We start from the raw sequence: 14879 nt of genomic DNA, 5'->3' as shown, positions 1-14879 counted from the left end.
TCATAAACGTCATCGCTACTGTCGTCTCCATCCATCATAACCGTCATCGTCATCGTTACTGTCACCACCACCATGGCCGCTATCGTCATCGCTACTGTCGCTACTGTCGTCTCCATCCATCATTTTCGTCATCGACATCGTCACCTTCATCTCTAGCATACGTAGCATGATAATCTAAACAGTCATCGAAGAACCGTCAACGTCACCGTCATAGATCGTGACCTATATATATGCCGATAAAGGCCCAGTTTTTGGGGGGGATTTTGGAAGAGAAGAGATTGGAAGATGGATCGAGAGTGGGGATCGAAGCCGGGGAGCGGCGGGGCCGCCTCGGCGCAGAACGAAGCCATCGATCGGAGAGAGCGGCTGCGCAGGCTCGCGCTGGAGACGATCGATCTCGCCAAGGACCCCTACTTCATGCGCAATCACCTCGGCAGCTATGAGTGCAAGCTCTGTCTCACCCTCCACAACAACGAAGGGAACTACCTCGCCCACACCCAGGGGAAGCGCCACCAGACCAACCTCGCCAAGCGCGCCGCTCGCGAGGCCAAGGATGCCCCCGCTCAGCCCCAGCCGCACAAGCGCAAGATTGCGCCCATGCGCAAGATCGGTATGGCTTGATTCTAGGGTTTGTGGGGTTTCTAGGGTTTGGGTTGATTTTTAGGGATTTGAATTTGATTTCGGTTTGTATGATCTGGGTCGATTCTGGGGTCTCTAGTGTTTGGGTTGATTTTTAGGGATTTGAAATTGATTTGGTTTGTGTGATCTGGGTTGATTCTGGGGTTTCTAGGGTTTGGGTTGCTTTTTAGGGTTTGGGGTTTCTAGGGTTTGGGTTTGGGTTGATTTGAAATTGATTTTCGGTTTTTGTGATCTGGGTTTTGCTGCTGCAGTGAAAATCGGGAGGCCTGGGTACCGCGTGACGAAGCAGTTCGATTCGGATACCAAACAACGGTCTCTTCTCTTTCAGGTGTGCAATTCATTTCTTGGATTAGTTCTTTGGGTTGAAAGTTTTTCCTATGAAATTTAGGCGTTCTTTTATATTTCTCTTCGTTTAGTATTTACTGTGCTGAGAATATGTGGCGGTCATCTTATGGATCATGGTGAAAATTATTCCGAGGGACGGGAGACAGAAAATCACAGTAGAAACCTTTCATTTACCTTTGATTGGTTTATTGAAAGTTTTGACCTCGGCTATTGAAATTTGAGTTCGGGATTAGATTTTTTTGTGCTTTTTGGGAAGCCGTGATTCTAAGAAAATTCTGCTGAAAAACTTTCCTTTAGGAGATTTTCTTTCAAACTTGTCTAAACCTTTTCTGGAGAGAATTCTCTCACTTCTATTTCATAGAACTTAGTAGGTGGATACAAATGCTCTTAATCGTTCAACCTTAGCGATTAACCCTTGTTTTTTTTAATTTACAAACGTTGAAAGATGTCAACTCTTTAAGACCGTGGTAGCTGAAACACAAGGATTTTCTCCTAGCAAGGAAAAAGTCAAGAAACACTCAAACAATGCAGAGAAACATCCAAAGGATTAGAAGGTTAAAAAGATCGACGCAGTAACACTGGAAACCAAGCAAATGAAAATGCGCAAAAGAAAGAGCCAAAAAACTCAAATCATGTGAATGTCCGAAGTATTATCATTCCCTTTCATCGCATATCCCTCGATCCTTTTTCGACGTCAAAGAATTTTTTAGCGCTTGACGATGACATTGACAAATTTTAGTGACTTGATGATGATGTTGACGACGATAGGGCATCTCAGGCAGTTGACATCAGTTCTCTAATTTTTGTTAAAAACCCGTGAATGTCTATATCGTCAACGTCAATCAGTGTAATTGACCTTGGTGGAAATTCTAGGACAGTGACGTTGACTTTGTCAATGTCAACCAAACCCTATCATATCCCTCTTTTCTTTAAATCAGCACCCAAAGTTCATTTAAATTTTAAGCTAATCTGATCACCTTTGGGACGTTGTTCATAGTATTTAAGATCTTCTCTGTAACGTCTACTCATTTTCCTTTACTTTCATCGACCAATAAAAGTTAACTACAAAAATTCATATCTCAGCAAAAATGCATTCATGACAAGATATTCCTTTGTTTGCATTACAGATCGAGTACCCGGAAATAGAAGATCTGGCGAAGCCCAGGCACAGATTCATGTCCTCTTACGAGCAGGTAAGATCCCAGTTGGCCTCTTTCTTCAGGTTCTGGCGTTGACCAACAGAATCTCTCCTTCTCAGAGAATCGAGCCCTTTGACCGGAGATACCAGTATCTGCTCTTCGCCGCCGAGCCCTACGAGATCATCGCCTTCAAGGTCAAACACTCCAAGTCCAACCCCCCCCCAAAAAAATTCCTTTTTTATAAAAAAATCCTCACCCCATTTCTTCTCTGTGTCAGGTCCCCAGCGTAGAAATTGACAAGTCAACGCCCAAGTTCTTCTCACACTGGGACCCCGACCTGAAGACCTACATGGTTCTTTCCCTCTCCCTAAAATCCAAGGCCGTTTCACAAACTAAGTAAGCCCATGTTCTTTTTTTCACTGCAGTTGCAGCTCTACTTCAAGCTGAAGCCGGCAGAGGGTGTAAAGCTGCCGCCGCCCCCCCCACCTCCCCCGACAAACGGGATGCTGCCGAGAACACTGCCGCCGCCTCCGCCACCGCCCATGCTCAACGGTTTCAACTTCCCCCCAGCCCCTCAGTAGCAGCAGCCCAGGAAACCAAAACCAAAAAAAAAGAAAAACAAAAAATACACGGGTTTTTTTATTAGGACAAACGCCACGTGTCGCATATACAGAGGGACGGGAAGGAGGAAAAGTCAACGGGTCAAACGCGGGTGCGCTGGCGGCAATTCTGTTGGAGGATGACGGGAGGCGCGAGAAGCGAGACGCCGAAGACGAACTCGCAGTCGCTGTAGGTGACGGCGTGGCGGTGGACGAACCCGAGCAGCGTCACCCGTCCGGGGACGACGGTTGACGCGTTGAGGGAGAGCCGGCCGGCGGCCAGCTCGCCGAGGAGGCCGGGGCCCTCGAGGAACTTGGCGGCATCAACCGTCACACGTGTGAGAAGGTGCGTTGACCCGCGGGCCGGCACGCGGCCGGGGAGGACGTCCCCTTGACCGACGTCGATCCCCCGATAGGTCAACGCGGTGGCGCCGCCGGCGTAGGCGAAGGAGGCGCGGTTCGGGTTGTACACCAGCAGGTCGATATCCACCGTCAGATTCAGCTCCAGCTTGAACGGCGCCAGGCTGAACCGCGGTGCGATGCCCCCCGGGGTAGCAGACACCAGCGTCGTCGTGGGTTGCCGCACGCGGAACACCACCAGGCCCAGCACCAGCGCCACCACGCCCAGGATCACGATTACGGCTAAGCATGCTCCGCAGGCCCAGCAGAGGCGGCGGCGCCGCCGCCGCCGCCGCTCCTCTTCCGCCGTCGGCTTCGTCAGCATCTCCCCGCTCTCCGTCATCTCTTCCTGGCAAGCGGTACAAATTCAGACCAGATGTAGAGAAAGATACGGCGAATCTGCGCTAGATCTCGTGAAATAGAGAGAGAGTTGGGGAAGGGGGAAGTTTGTACTTTGTAGGAAGACGAGAGGGGTGAGGAGATCGGTGGTTCTACCCATTTAATACGGCGGCAGCCACCAACTGTAAGAACCCCCTCGTCTGGACAGAGATAATACAACGATGGTGGGGAGGAGAGAGAGATAGGGGAAAGAGAGTGGTATGGTTAGAGAGAGAGATAGAGGAAAGAGGATGGTACGGTTAGAGAGAGATAGGGGAAAGAGAGTGGTATGGTTAGAGAGAGAGATAGAGGAAAGAGGATGGTACGGTTAGAGAGAGAGACAGAGGAAAGAGGATGGTACGGTTAAAGAGAGAGAAATAGAGGAAAGAGGGTGGTATGGTTAGAGAGAGAGATAGAAGAGAGAGGAAGTATGGTTAGAGAGGAGAGAGATTGACAGAGGAAAGAGGATGGTATGGTTAGAGAGAGATAGAAGAAAGAGGATGGTATGGTTAGAGAGAGAGAGAGATAGAAGAAAGAGGATGGTATGGTTAGAGAGAGAGATAGAGGAAAGAGGATGGTATGGTTAGAGAGAGAGAGAGATAGAAGAAAGAGGATGGTATGGTTAGAGAGAGAGAGAGATAGAAGAAAGAGGATGGTATGGTTAGAGAGAGAGAGAGAGAGAGAGAGATGGAAGAAAGAGGATGGTATGGTTAGAGAGAGAGATAGAGGTCGTGGGATGGTGGAATTGACTGAGTGGCGGCAGGGCAGGAGGCTTGGATGAGTGGGGGGAATTCATCGGGCTGATTTAACGTCCCTGATCAGTTGACGTGCAAGGGGAGATGGAAGTGGAAAATTACTTGTAGACCCCTGTTCTCGACATGCTGCCCACGTGTCCGCGGGGAACTTCTGATTAACCGCTGCCCCAACCACCCGCCGGGCCCCTGCCTTTTAATTGCCCGACTCTTTAGTCAATTCTAAAATTATTGAACTAGAAAACCTTCAATTCTAATATAATTCTTCCTAAGCTGGGTTAGTTTGTTATTGGGCTACCTTCTCAAGGCCCAATTAGACGACCAGGTCCGATGAACTAACCTTCAGAGTCTGGTCTTGTAGTTGCAGGTGGAGCTTGAGATTGACCGGCTGGGGAGGCTGAAGATCACGTCGCAGGTGGAGAAGGTGATGGTGTGGAGGTTGAAGATCCCGAGCACCGCCACGTCGCCGGCGATCCTCGTGGATGTCATCACCGGCACGGCTCCGGTGAGGACGTCGGCGTAGATGCTGCCAGAGTTGGGAATGAGGCGAGCCGCCAGCACGGTGAGGGTGATGTTCGTCCGGATTGTCTCTCCGGCGCCGATCTCCCCTGGCGGGATCGCCGCCACGCCGGCTAGAGTTCCCCTGAAATTTGTTAATTTGACACTCTCAAACCACAAACCAGTCAACTATGAAGTTTTCTCATAAAAGTTAATTGTATGTAAAAGTCAAATAAAAAAAGAAAATAGTAACAAATGAAAAATATCAAAGTAATTAAAAAGTTACAAAAGGAAAATAGGAAGGAGCAGCAGAAAAAAAAATAACGAATAAGAAAAAATAAAAAAATAATAATAAGAATGAAAAGCTGGCAATAAGAATTAGAAAAAATATAATATTTAGCATAGAATAAGGTTAGCATTAAAAAAATAACGACTCTGCTACGCGGGCAACCAGTTGCCCCCGTCGAATCTTGGGCAACCGGGACACGTGGAAAAAAAACTACGTGTCGTCCCAGGATTGGACCAACCGGTTGGCCAATTTTTTTTGGCGCTCTTCTTTCGCGCTCTCTCTCGCCCATTTCATTTTACTATATGTTCCTCTCTCTTCCCGGCGATTCTCCAGCCTCCGGAAAGCCCCGCCACCCGTCACCACAGCCGCCGCCTTCTTCTCCAACACCGTCGAGGGTGACATCACCGTCGGCATCACCACTCCGGCATACTAAATCACCACTCCAGCATCACTGTAAGCTGATCCCTGCATACGAAAGCTTGCACGAGGCCGCTGCGAACATGCAGATCGAGGACAGAGATTTGTCCTCCGTCTTGCGGTTCACACCCGACGAGCTCGGCAACTATCTCTCCGACTTGTTCTTTGGCGATGCTTCATCGGGGTCGAGCACTCTGCCCGTTTTTTATTCTTCTGAAAGGTCCAGGGTTGAAGGTTCACCCGTGTCACCCACACAGGTCACGACCATCTGATGTTAGTTGTGAGTCCGGCACAAAGAGCAAGAATTTCCGCGTCAACAAGTTCTTCCATATCTCCGTGTTTTTCCTGTCTGAAATCCGTCTTCTTTGAGATCCGAGTCTTTGGAATCGTTCTTGCGGTTGGAAGTGGAAATTTTCTCGATAAATTTGAGTCATTCTGTGGAGAGATTCCTCTTCTTTGGGATCTGCGCCTGTTTCGAATCGTTCTTGAGTTGGAAATCACATTTTTCTGGACACAATTTGAGTTATTCTGCGGAAAGCTTCGTCATCTTCGGGACGCCGAATTCTAGGTTTCCTGCGGAAAAATCCGTCATCTTTGAGATCCGAGTCTTTGGAATCGTTCTTGCGGTTGGAAGTGGAATTTTTCTCGGTAAATTTGAGTCAGTCTGTGGAGAGATTCCTCATCTTTGGGGTCTGCGCCTGTTTCGAATCGTTCTTGAGTTGGAAATCACATTTTTCTGGACACAAGTTGAGTTATTCTGCGGAAAGCTTCGTCATCTTCGAGACGCCGAATTCATGTTCTTCGAGGTGCCCAGGCTCCTCACCCTCTCTTCCCCTTCCACCGACGCCTCCATAGCCTCGAATCCCCAAATCTTCTTCACTCTGTAGACTCTGATCCGCAGATTGGTATAGAGATTGCTACAGAGACACGCCGCCGTTCATGGTATAGAGATTTCCACACCAATTTCCATGCCATGTATAGAGAGAGAAGAGAGAGAGGAGTACAAAGAATAAGCTAAGAAGAATGTTATGGTAAAGAAGAAGAACATGGTGAAGAAGAAAAAGAAAAGAAATGCTACACAGAAAAAGACGGAGAAGAAGAAGAACAATGCGAGGAGTGAGGCGCGGGAAGAGGAGTGAGACGCACACAAAGTAGAGAGCGGAGTGCAGCACACAATTCGAATAGAGAGAGCGAGAGAGTAAGAAGAATAAGAATAAGAAGAACGTTATGGTGAAGAAGAAGAACGATGTGAAGAAGAATATAGGAAAATGAAGACAGAGTCACCAGAGAGAATAAGGAAAATGAAATGGGCGAGAGAGAGAATATTGGGAAATGAAATGGGGCTTTCCAGAGGCTGGAGAATCGCCGGAGAATCGCCAGGGTTGTTTTGCCGGAGAATCGCCACAGTTGTTTCGCCGGAGAATTGCCAGGGTTGTTTCGCCGGAGAATCGCCGGGCCTTGGAGAATCGCCAGACGAGCGTATTTTCGCCGGAGAAATGAAATAAACCATATTTTTCCGGAGTTCTTTTTCCACATGTCCCGGTTGCCCAAGATTCCTTTGGGGCAACCGGTTGCCCGCGTAGCAGGGTCGAAAAAATAATTTAAAACTAAAATTAAATAAGAATACAGATAAGGAATACGAATTAAAATAAAAATAAGAATAATAAATGTTATACAAGCCGAACTAAGAATAAAGAATAAAAATACAAATAGAAGTTAAAAATAAGAAGAACAAGAACAATAATAAGAATGTAAATAAAAATATGAATTAATGAATGACGAAATAGGCTAAAAATTAATCTCTCCTGGCGGGACTGCCGCCACGCCAGCTAGAGTTCCCCTGAAATTTATCTGGTTTGACACTCTCAAACCAGATACCAGTCAACTGTGAAATTTTCACAAAAAACTAATTGTATGTAAAAGTCAAATAAAACAAGAAAATAGTAACAAATAGAAAATATAAAAGTAATTAAAATATTAAAATAGAATAAGAAGGAGCATAAGTATAAATGAGATTAAGATTAGACTGAAATTAAATTCGAATTTTAAATTAAAAATATATATGAAAAAGAATGGAAATAAAAATTGAGGAAAAGCATGAGAATAAGAATAACAAATACGAAATAAATAAAAGAATAACAATAAGAATGAAAAGCTGGAAATAAGAATTAGAATAAAAACAAGAATTAGAATAGAATAAGGTTAGCATTAAATAAGAACAAAATAATTTAAACTTAAAATTAATAGCAAAGAATAAGAATACAGATAAGGAATAAGAATAAGAATAATAAATATTATACAAGCCGAACTAAGAATAAAGAATAAGAATAGGAATAAAATTTTAAAATAAGAACAAGATCAATAATAAGAATTTAAATAAAAAAAGAAAAAATATGAATTAATGAATGACGAAATAGGTTAAAAATTAATCAATGCCGTTTGTGACGGAAAGTTCCACTAGGCATGCGATGCGAAGAACACGCTCAATCCTCGGAAGTCAACGCAAGGTTGATCTATGAATCACGGAGGAAATTATAACAGTAGAATTGGACAAAGCATTTATCTATATATTTTATGTACGGAGAACTATCATGATGCATAGTTTGTGTAAGAAAATCCATCTGCGCAAGCTCACTCTGCAGGTCAATGAATCAGAGAAATGACGATTCAAGTAAAAATCCATACGAAAAACAATTAATCCACGGCGGTAATCCGAAATTGTGCAAGGAAACTCCTCTCGCATTCTATTTTTCAAGACCTGTAAAAGATCTCCGCCGTGCCGCCGCTCGGATAGATGAATCTGGCGTGGTTAGGGTTCCTGATGGAGATATCGATGAGGACAGTGGCGTTGAGGTCGACGCCGAAGTCGGAAGACGTGTTCCCGAGCTCGACATCGCCGATGGAGAAGCCATTGACGACGGTGATCGCGTGGCGAGGACGAAACACGGTGAAACCGAGAATGAAAACAACAAGAACAATGCAGATCGCAGATGCAACGATGCAGATCTTCAATCTCTTGCCGCTAGCTTTGCTGATCTTGGGAAGCTTCATCTGTAGCATGCATCTCCCAACGGAGAACCCTAGAAGACGACGGACAAATAGAATGAAGAATATGCGACGACCGTTTAACCGTAACAAACTCTTTATTTAAGGTATGTTATATTGTGTCACATGTCCCTCCACTCATCACGTTCCTTAAACTGGTCCATCACTTCCAATTATGACAATTAATATGGTGACGACGCCAACGCATCGACACCGGACACGTCACCACTGTCAACCGAAGTCAACGCCTCCACTACAGAGATGCCACTATCATCTCAAGTCAACAAGACCGCCGAAGACATGCCGCCATCTCCACGCGCGTCTCCACGCATGTCTCCAAGCACGCACGCCTCTTCACACATCATGACACATCGCCAAACGCAGATCAACAACTGCCCCTTGACGTGACACTAACCACGTCCCTCGTCTTTATTTTTAGTTACTTGTATTTTCTCTTTCCTCCAAGGCCTATATGTATAGGCCTTTGTTTCAAGAAACAATTAGGCAAGTTTATTTCAAGAATTGAGTTATCTTTCTCTTCTTGGAGTACTTGCCCCAACCCTAGCCTCCTGCTCGCTTTCTCCGATCTCCACCGCCACCTCCGCCGTCGATGTCTTACGTCGCTTTCTCCGATCGCCGTCGCCGCTCGCCCAGGACAGCCCTCGGCTGCCCGTCCAGGACCGTCCTCAGGCCTCCCCAAGACAGCCTAAGGGCACCCAAGGCTGCATAGGCCGCCAGGCCGCCTGCCCAGGGATCGCCCCAGCCTGCCCATCCAGAGCTGCCCGCGCACGCGGCGCGCCCGTCACCAGAGCTTCCGGACGCCCTCGAAGCTTCTTACCGCGGCGCATACCGTTTAGGTTCCGGGGTGCTGCCCCGAACCCTGCGAGGAGGCGACTGAACGCGCAGTTGGATCTGCGACACCCTGTCGAAGCGCACATCAATCATCTCGCCAACGATGCCCCACGCCCAAGCACTCCGGCCACTGAAGCGCGGAACGTCTCTTTGCCAGTGCCGCTCAACGCCTGGAACGTCCAGATCTTCTCGTCCAGTGGGCCATACAACGCTCGGATCGTCCAGTCTCGTCACGACCAGAATTCACCGCAGCCTCTTCATGCACTTCGGTGCCGAGGTATGCATGAACTCTTTCGTGTCGACGTGTTCTTCGTCCAGTATTCCGCAAGAATCCTCCACCGATGACAGATTTGATTTGATTTGGAATTCCCTAAAATTCTATCAATCGTGAGATTTCCTCGTGACGTGAATTTGTGTATTGGATTTGGTGCTTCGGCATCGTCGCGGTGGTTGAAGACAGTACTCCCGCCCTCGACGAGGAACGGGACTGCACCAGCAGTATTTCATCGGTTTTAAATTCCGAATTCGATCGCGTGGATTTCTGTGGTCTGTTTTATCCATCTTACCAAACCCGTTAGTACCCTCCTTCCATCGTTGTCCTATCCATCTCCTCAGTCGCCCTTTTCCCTAGCTGTCCTACGTCATAATATTATCAGAACTTGACAAGTTCTATAAACTTATACTCATGTCACATGAGACTTTATAGTGGGCTGAAGTGGGCCCACATTAAAAGAAAGTCAACGAACGGATGGGTCATTGGGCAATATTGACGTGAGTGACATACAAGGAAGTCAACTAAAAGTCAACAGCAGACAACTGGGAGTGTTGCCTGGTCAACGACGCGCCTTCAGAATTGAGACTTGTCAAGATTGTCGAAGTAGGAATGATTCATCGCCTCCTTCGCAGATATCCTCCTAGCAGGATCGTATGCAAGCATCCTCTGCATGTGTGAAGGAGATAGAGATAAAAACAAAGATGACATGAAGAGAATATGGGGAGAGAGATTGAGATAAACAAATAATAGATATATAGATCCAAGGTAAAGAAATAAACGAAAAAAAAAATACATGGATGGAGATGGAGATAAAAAATATAGATATATAGTTCCAAGGTAAAGAAACAAACAGAAAAAATATATATGGATGGAGATAGAGATAAAGATATATAGATATATAGATCCAAGGTAAAGAAAGAAATAAACGGAATATATGGATGGAGATAGAGATAAAAAAATATAGATATATAGTTCCAAGGTAAAGAAATCATCAGAAAAAAAACATATGGATGGAGATAGAGATAAAGAAATATAGATATATAGTTCCAAGGTAAAGAAACAAACAGAAAAAAAAAAAACATATGGATGGAAATAGAGATAAAGAAATATAGATCCAAGCTAAAGAAATAAACAGAAAAAAATATATGGATGGAGATAGAGATTGAGATAGTAGTGATGGACGTAGAGACAGAGACGGAGAGATAGAGATAGAAATAAAGAGCGAAAAACAGAAATAGACATCAGATAGAGAGGCAGAGAGATATATAGATAAGGATGTCGGTAGAAAGAGGGGGAGGCAGAGAGAAAGAGATGGAAAGAAAGAACAAAAAACAGATAGAGAGAGGGTGAGATCTCCAAATATTTCGAGAGAGGAAAAGTTAACTGATAACATTATTATTATAGATCTCTAAAATTAAAAGAAAATTCATAAAATTTGATTTTTATCTCGAAAATTGGAGGTGAACTTACAGAGAGTAGGTCAACGCCCTCAGGTTCAAGAGAAGGAACGGCACGTGCCAAAGGCTGTGGCTTCCACCGCGGGTACTCGTGCCAATCCCGCAATGAGCTCACACCCGGCCACTGCTCCTCCGTTGGCGTCCCCATCAACCTTTTCCATGTAAAGTCAACGTCAAAGTCAATGTAAAGGTCAACAATTATAACATAGGTCAACGCTGAGAGAAAGCGGAAGAGAGATCACTTGAAGATTTGGAGAAGCTGCTGCAACTCCGAATCGCCAGGGAAGAGAGCTTGCCGTCTCGACATCTCAGCTGCTCATGAATTATGTTTTAGAACCATAAAGTGTATTATTTGAATTTTGACTGATTTTCAGTTCTAAGATATCCCTGAGAAACGAAGTAGGCTGATTTTTTGAATTTTTACTGGACACCATAATAAAGTTTTTTTTATTGGCAAAAACACACTCAGTGGGTTTTAATTTTTGGGTAATAATTTTTGGAAGAGAGAATTGAAATTTGACAATAATAACTTACCAAAGATGCATCCGACAGACCAGATGTCAACTCCGGTAGAATAATGAGTGGTTCCGAGGAGAACCTCCGGAGCTCTGTACCAGAGTGTGACAATCTGTTCAGCAGAAATAAATAAAAAAAACGGGAAAAAAATTAATAGGAAAGAAAAATTAAAAGAGGAAAGATGATCGAGAGATTGAGGGAAAGAGACTTCGTGGGTGTAGCTCTTGAGAGGAACAGTGAAAGCTCTGCCAAGACCGAGATCTGCGATCTTCAATATGCCTTTATCCTTGTCCACCAACAGATTCTGAGGCTTTAGATCCCTGCAGTTCATGTTTCCCACCCATGTTTCTTTAATTGGAGAGAAAGATGGAGAGATAGATCGATAGATAGAGAGATTAAAATGGAGGAGAGATTGAAATGAAAGAGACAGAGAAAAACTCAACAGAGTGAGAGAGATTCATATATAAGGAGAGTGAGAGAGGGAGAAATATAGATAATTAGATAGATATATATATATATATATGAATATATACTTATCTAGAGAAATGCAAACAGAAAGAGCGACAGAGGGAGAGAGAAAGATATAGATATAGAGAGAGAGAGAGAGAGAAATGCAAAGTGAAAGAGCGACAGAGCGAGAGAGGGAGAGAGAAACATATAGATATATAGAGAGAGAGAACTGCAAAGAGAAAGAGCGAGAGAGAGAGAGGGAGAGGTAGAAAGAGAGAGGGATATGTCTGTCTGAGAGAGAAAGAGACGGGTGTGCGTGAGAGAGCGAGAGGAGAGAGAGAAACAGAGAATTGTGTGTGTGAGAGAGAGAGATAGAGACAGAGATGTGCAAGAGAGAGATGAGAGAGAAATAGAGAACTGTGTGTGAGAAAGAGAGAGATAGAGACAGATATGTGCGAGAGAGAGATGAGAGAGAAATAGAGAATTGTGTGTGTGAGAGAGAGAGATAGAGACAGAGATGTGCGAGAGAGAGATGAGAGAGAAATAGAGAACTGTGTGTGAGAAAGAGAGAGATAGAGACAGATATGTGCGAGAGAGAGATGAGAGAGAAATAGAGAATTGTGTGTGAGAGAGAGATGTAGAGGCAGAGATGTCCGAGAGAGAGATGAGAAAGAAACAGAGAATGGTGTAAGAGAGAGAGATATAGAGACAGAGATGTGCGAGAGAGAGACGAGAGAGAAACAGAGAATTGTATGAGAGAGAGATATAGATTATAGAGACAGAGATGTGCGAGACAGAGATGAGAGAAACAGAGAATTATATTAGAGAGAGAGATATAGAGACAGAGATGTGAGAGAGAGAGATGAGAGAGAAACATAGAATTGTGTGTGACAGAGAGATATAGAGACAGAGATGTGAGAGAGGGAGAGAGATGAGAGAGAAACAGAGAATTGTATGAGAGAGAGATATAGAGACAGAGATGTGAGAGAGAGATGAGAGAGAAACATAGAATTGTGTGTGGGAGAGAGAGATAGAGACAGAGATGTGAGAGAGGGAGAGAGATGAGAGAGAAACAGAGAATTCTATGAGAGAGAGATATAGAGATTGATGTGAGAGAGAGAAATGAGAGAGAAACAGAGAATTCTGTGAGAGAGAGATATAGAGATTGATGTGAGAGAGAAACAGCGAATTGTGTGTGAGAAAGAGAGATATAGAGACAGAAATGAGAGAGAGATGAGAGAGAAACAGAGAATTGTGTGTTTGTGAGAGAGAGAGAAACAAAGAATTGTGTGAGAGAGAGAGAGAAAGAGACAGGTGTGTGTATGTGCGTGTGTTTGTTTTTTGTGAGTGTGCATGAGAGAGAGAGAGAGAGACAGGTGTGTGTATGTGCGTGTGTTTGTTTTTTGTGAGTGTGCATGAGAGAGAGAGAGAGAGAGAAAGAGACAGGTGTGTGTATGTGCGTGTGTTTGTTTTTTGTGAGTGTGCATGAGAGAGAGAGAGAGAGAGAGAGAGAGAGAGAGAGAGATCCGACCTGTGAAGCACACCATGGCTATGGCAGTGGGCAACTCCTTTGCACAGCTGAAAAAGGAAGCTCTGCGAGTAACATCACAAGACAAGGATAAGTTCTCAGACCCATCACAATCACAGCTCAAATCAGAAAAAACCCCAAAAAAATCAAGCGAACGCAAACCCTCAATTCACCAGAATTAATTTCAAAAAAAAAACCCAAGAACGAGCCAAACCTTGATCACTTGCGGAGGCAGAGGCCTCGGATTAGCGCACCGGCGATGAGAATCAATGAATTTCTTCAGATCCGTATCAAGATACTCGAACACCAGGTACAACACCGGCTTCCCGTTCTTGTCCACGTGCTCCACGCAGAGCAATCTGAAGATCCAACACCAAAAAAAAACAAAAAAAAACATTAAAAAAAACCAAAATTCTCTTCTCGAATTGCCGAAAACAAACCGCGGCCGTTAACCTGACGACATAGATGCTCTTGGAGAGCAATTGAAGGAGGGAGATCTCGCGGAGGGCGGTGGGGGGGATGCCTTCTTCGTCCATCTCGAGGCGAGTCTTCTTGAGCGCGACGAGATTGCCCGTGGCCTTGTCCACGGCCTTGTACACCTTCCCGTACGTGCCCTCTCCCACCTTCTCGAGCTTCTCGTACTTGTCCATGGCCTAGGGTTTCTGGGGTCTTCGTCTTCTTCTTCTTCTTCCTCCTCTGCAATTCCTTTGAAGAGAAGAAGAGATCGAAGACGAAGACCAGATCTGTTGGGCTATTTGGGCCGATTCTTCAACGGTCGAAAGATTGCCGTTTTCTCTTTTTCAAATTTTGAAAAGGACACGTGGCTGTGGGACCCGCACTCTTATGACCGTTGTATCCAACAAGACATAATCAAGAACAGTTAGTTCTATTCATTTATAAGTTTGGTCGATTAATATAAGACTGGTTGATTTTTATTCTGATTTATCCCGAGTTAGGAGAAACTTGTTTTTCGTGACTTTCTAAGACTGTTAAATTTCCTTTATAAATTCATTAAAATATAAAAAATACTCGGCTCAGCCGCCTTCGAATACTGCTAATAGAATCTTTTCATCGATAAATTTCCTCATAAATTCCATGAAGTCTACTTAAAAAAAAACATAATTCACTTTCGTTGCGTTTTGAATTTATTTATTTTTCTACGGACTCTGGATTTCTATGACTGATCACAGTTTTATCCTTTCTAGTGGGAGATAAATGTAAAACATGATAAACACTCATTTTTTGTCATGACAATGTTGCAAAAGGAAATATTGACTTATTACATAGAAATACTACCTTATT

The 14879-nt window shown here is 44.5% G+C and overlaps 3 protein-coding genes across 8 annotated transcripts; 1 reads left to right on the top strand and 2 right to left on the bottom strand.

Moving 5' to 3' along the window:
- Positions 1-259: 259 nt before the first annotated feature.
- On the top strand, positions 260-2775 carry LOC144706334 (hydroxyproline-rich glycoprotein family protein). Its single transcript, XM_078579238.1, has 6 exons — positions 260-610; positions 891-967; positions 2112-2177; positions 2243-2317; positions 2401-2475; positions 2549-2775. The coding sequence occupies exons 1-6, from the start codon at positions 286-288 to the stop codon at positions 2702-2704; spliced, it is 774 nt and encodes a 257-aa protein (XP_078435364.1). The 5' UTR covers positions 260-285; the 3' UTR covers positions 2705-2775.
- LOC144706335 (uncharacterized) lies at positions 2737-8585 on the bottom strand. Of its 6 annotated transcripts, none has more exons than XR_013582231.1 (4): positions 8214-8585; positions 4592-4894; positions 4357-4444; positions 3419-3470 (listed from the first exon to the last, which is right to left on the bottom strand). XR_013582231.1 is itself a non-coding variant. In XM_078579239.1 (3 exons), exon 3 carries the CDS (start codon positions 3462-3464, stop codon positions 2826-2828), a length of 639 nt encoding a protein of 212 aa, XP_078435365.1. In that variant the 5' UTR covers positions 3465-3470; positions 4357-4440; positions 4592-4638; the 3' UTR covers positions 2737-2825. The 6 variants fall into 6 exon arrangements, 4 of the variants coding, with proteins under 4 accessions (XP_078435365.1, XP_078435366.1, XP_078435367.1 ...); XR_013582232.1 differs by having other exon boundaries at positions 3439-3470; positions 4357-4440; XM_078579239.1 differs by lacking the exon at positions 8214-8585 and having other exon boundaries at positions 2737-3470; positions 4357-4440; positions 4592-4638.
- Positions 8586-10019: 1434 nt separating this feature from the next.
- Positions 10020-14339, bottom strand: CDKB1;2 (cyclin-dependent kinase B1;2). The gene is made up of 8 exons (XM_078580377.1): positions 14031-14339; positions 13792-13936; positions 13581-13642; positions 11808-11919; positions 11618-11711; positions 11326-11395; positions 11097-11235; positions 10020-10292 (listed from the first exon to the last, which is right to left on the bottom strand). Exons 1-8 carry the CDS (start codon positions 14225-14227, stop codon positions 10200-10202), a joined length of 912 nt encoding a protein of 303 aa, XP_078436503.1. The 5' UTR covers positions 14228-14339; the 3' UTR covers positions 10020-10199.
- Between the last annotated feature and the right edge of the window lie 540 nt (positions 14340-14879).

Source organism: Wolffia australiana, chromosome 8 (genome assembly GCF_029677425.1).
Source record: "Wolffia australiana isolate 7733 chromosome 8, ASM2967742v1".
Taxonomy (NCBI): Eukaryota; Viridiplantae; Streptophyta; class Magnoliopsida; order Alismatales; family Araceae; genus Wolffia; species Wolffia australiana.
Note: the sequence above shows the minus strand (reverse complement) of the source record. Positions and strands in the feature narration are given on the sequence as shown.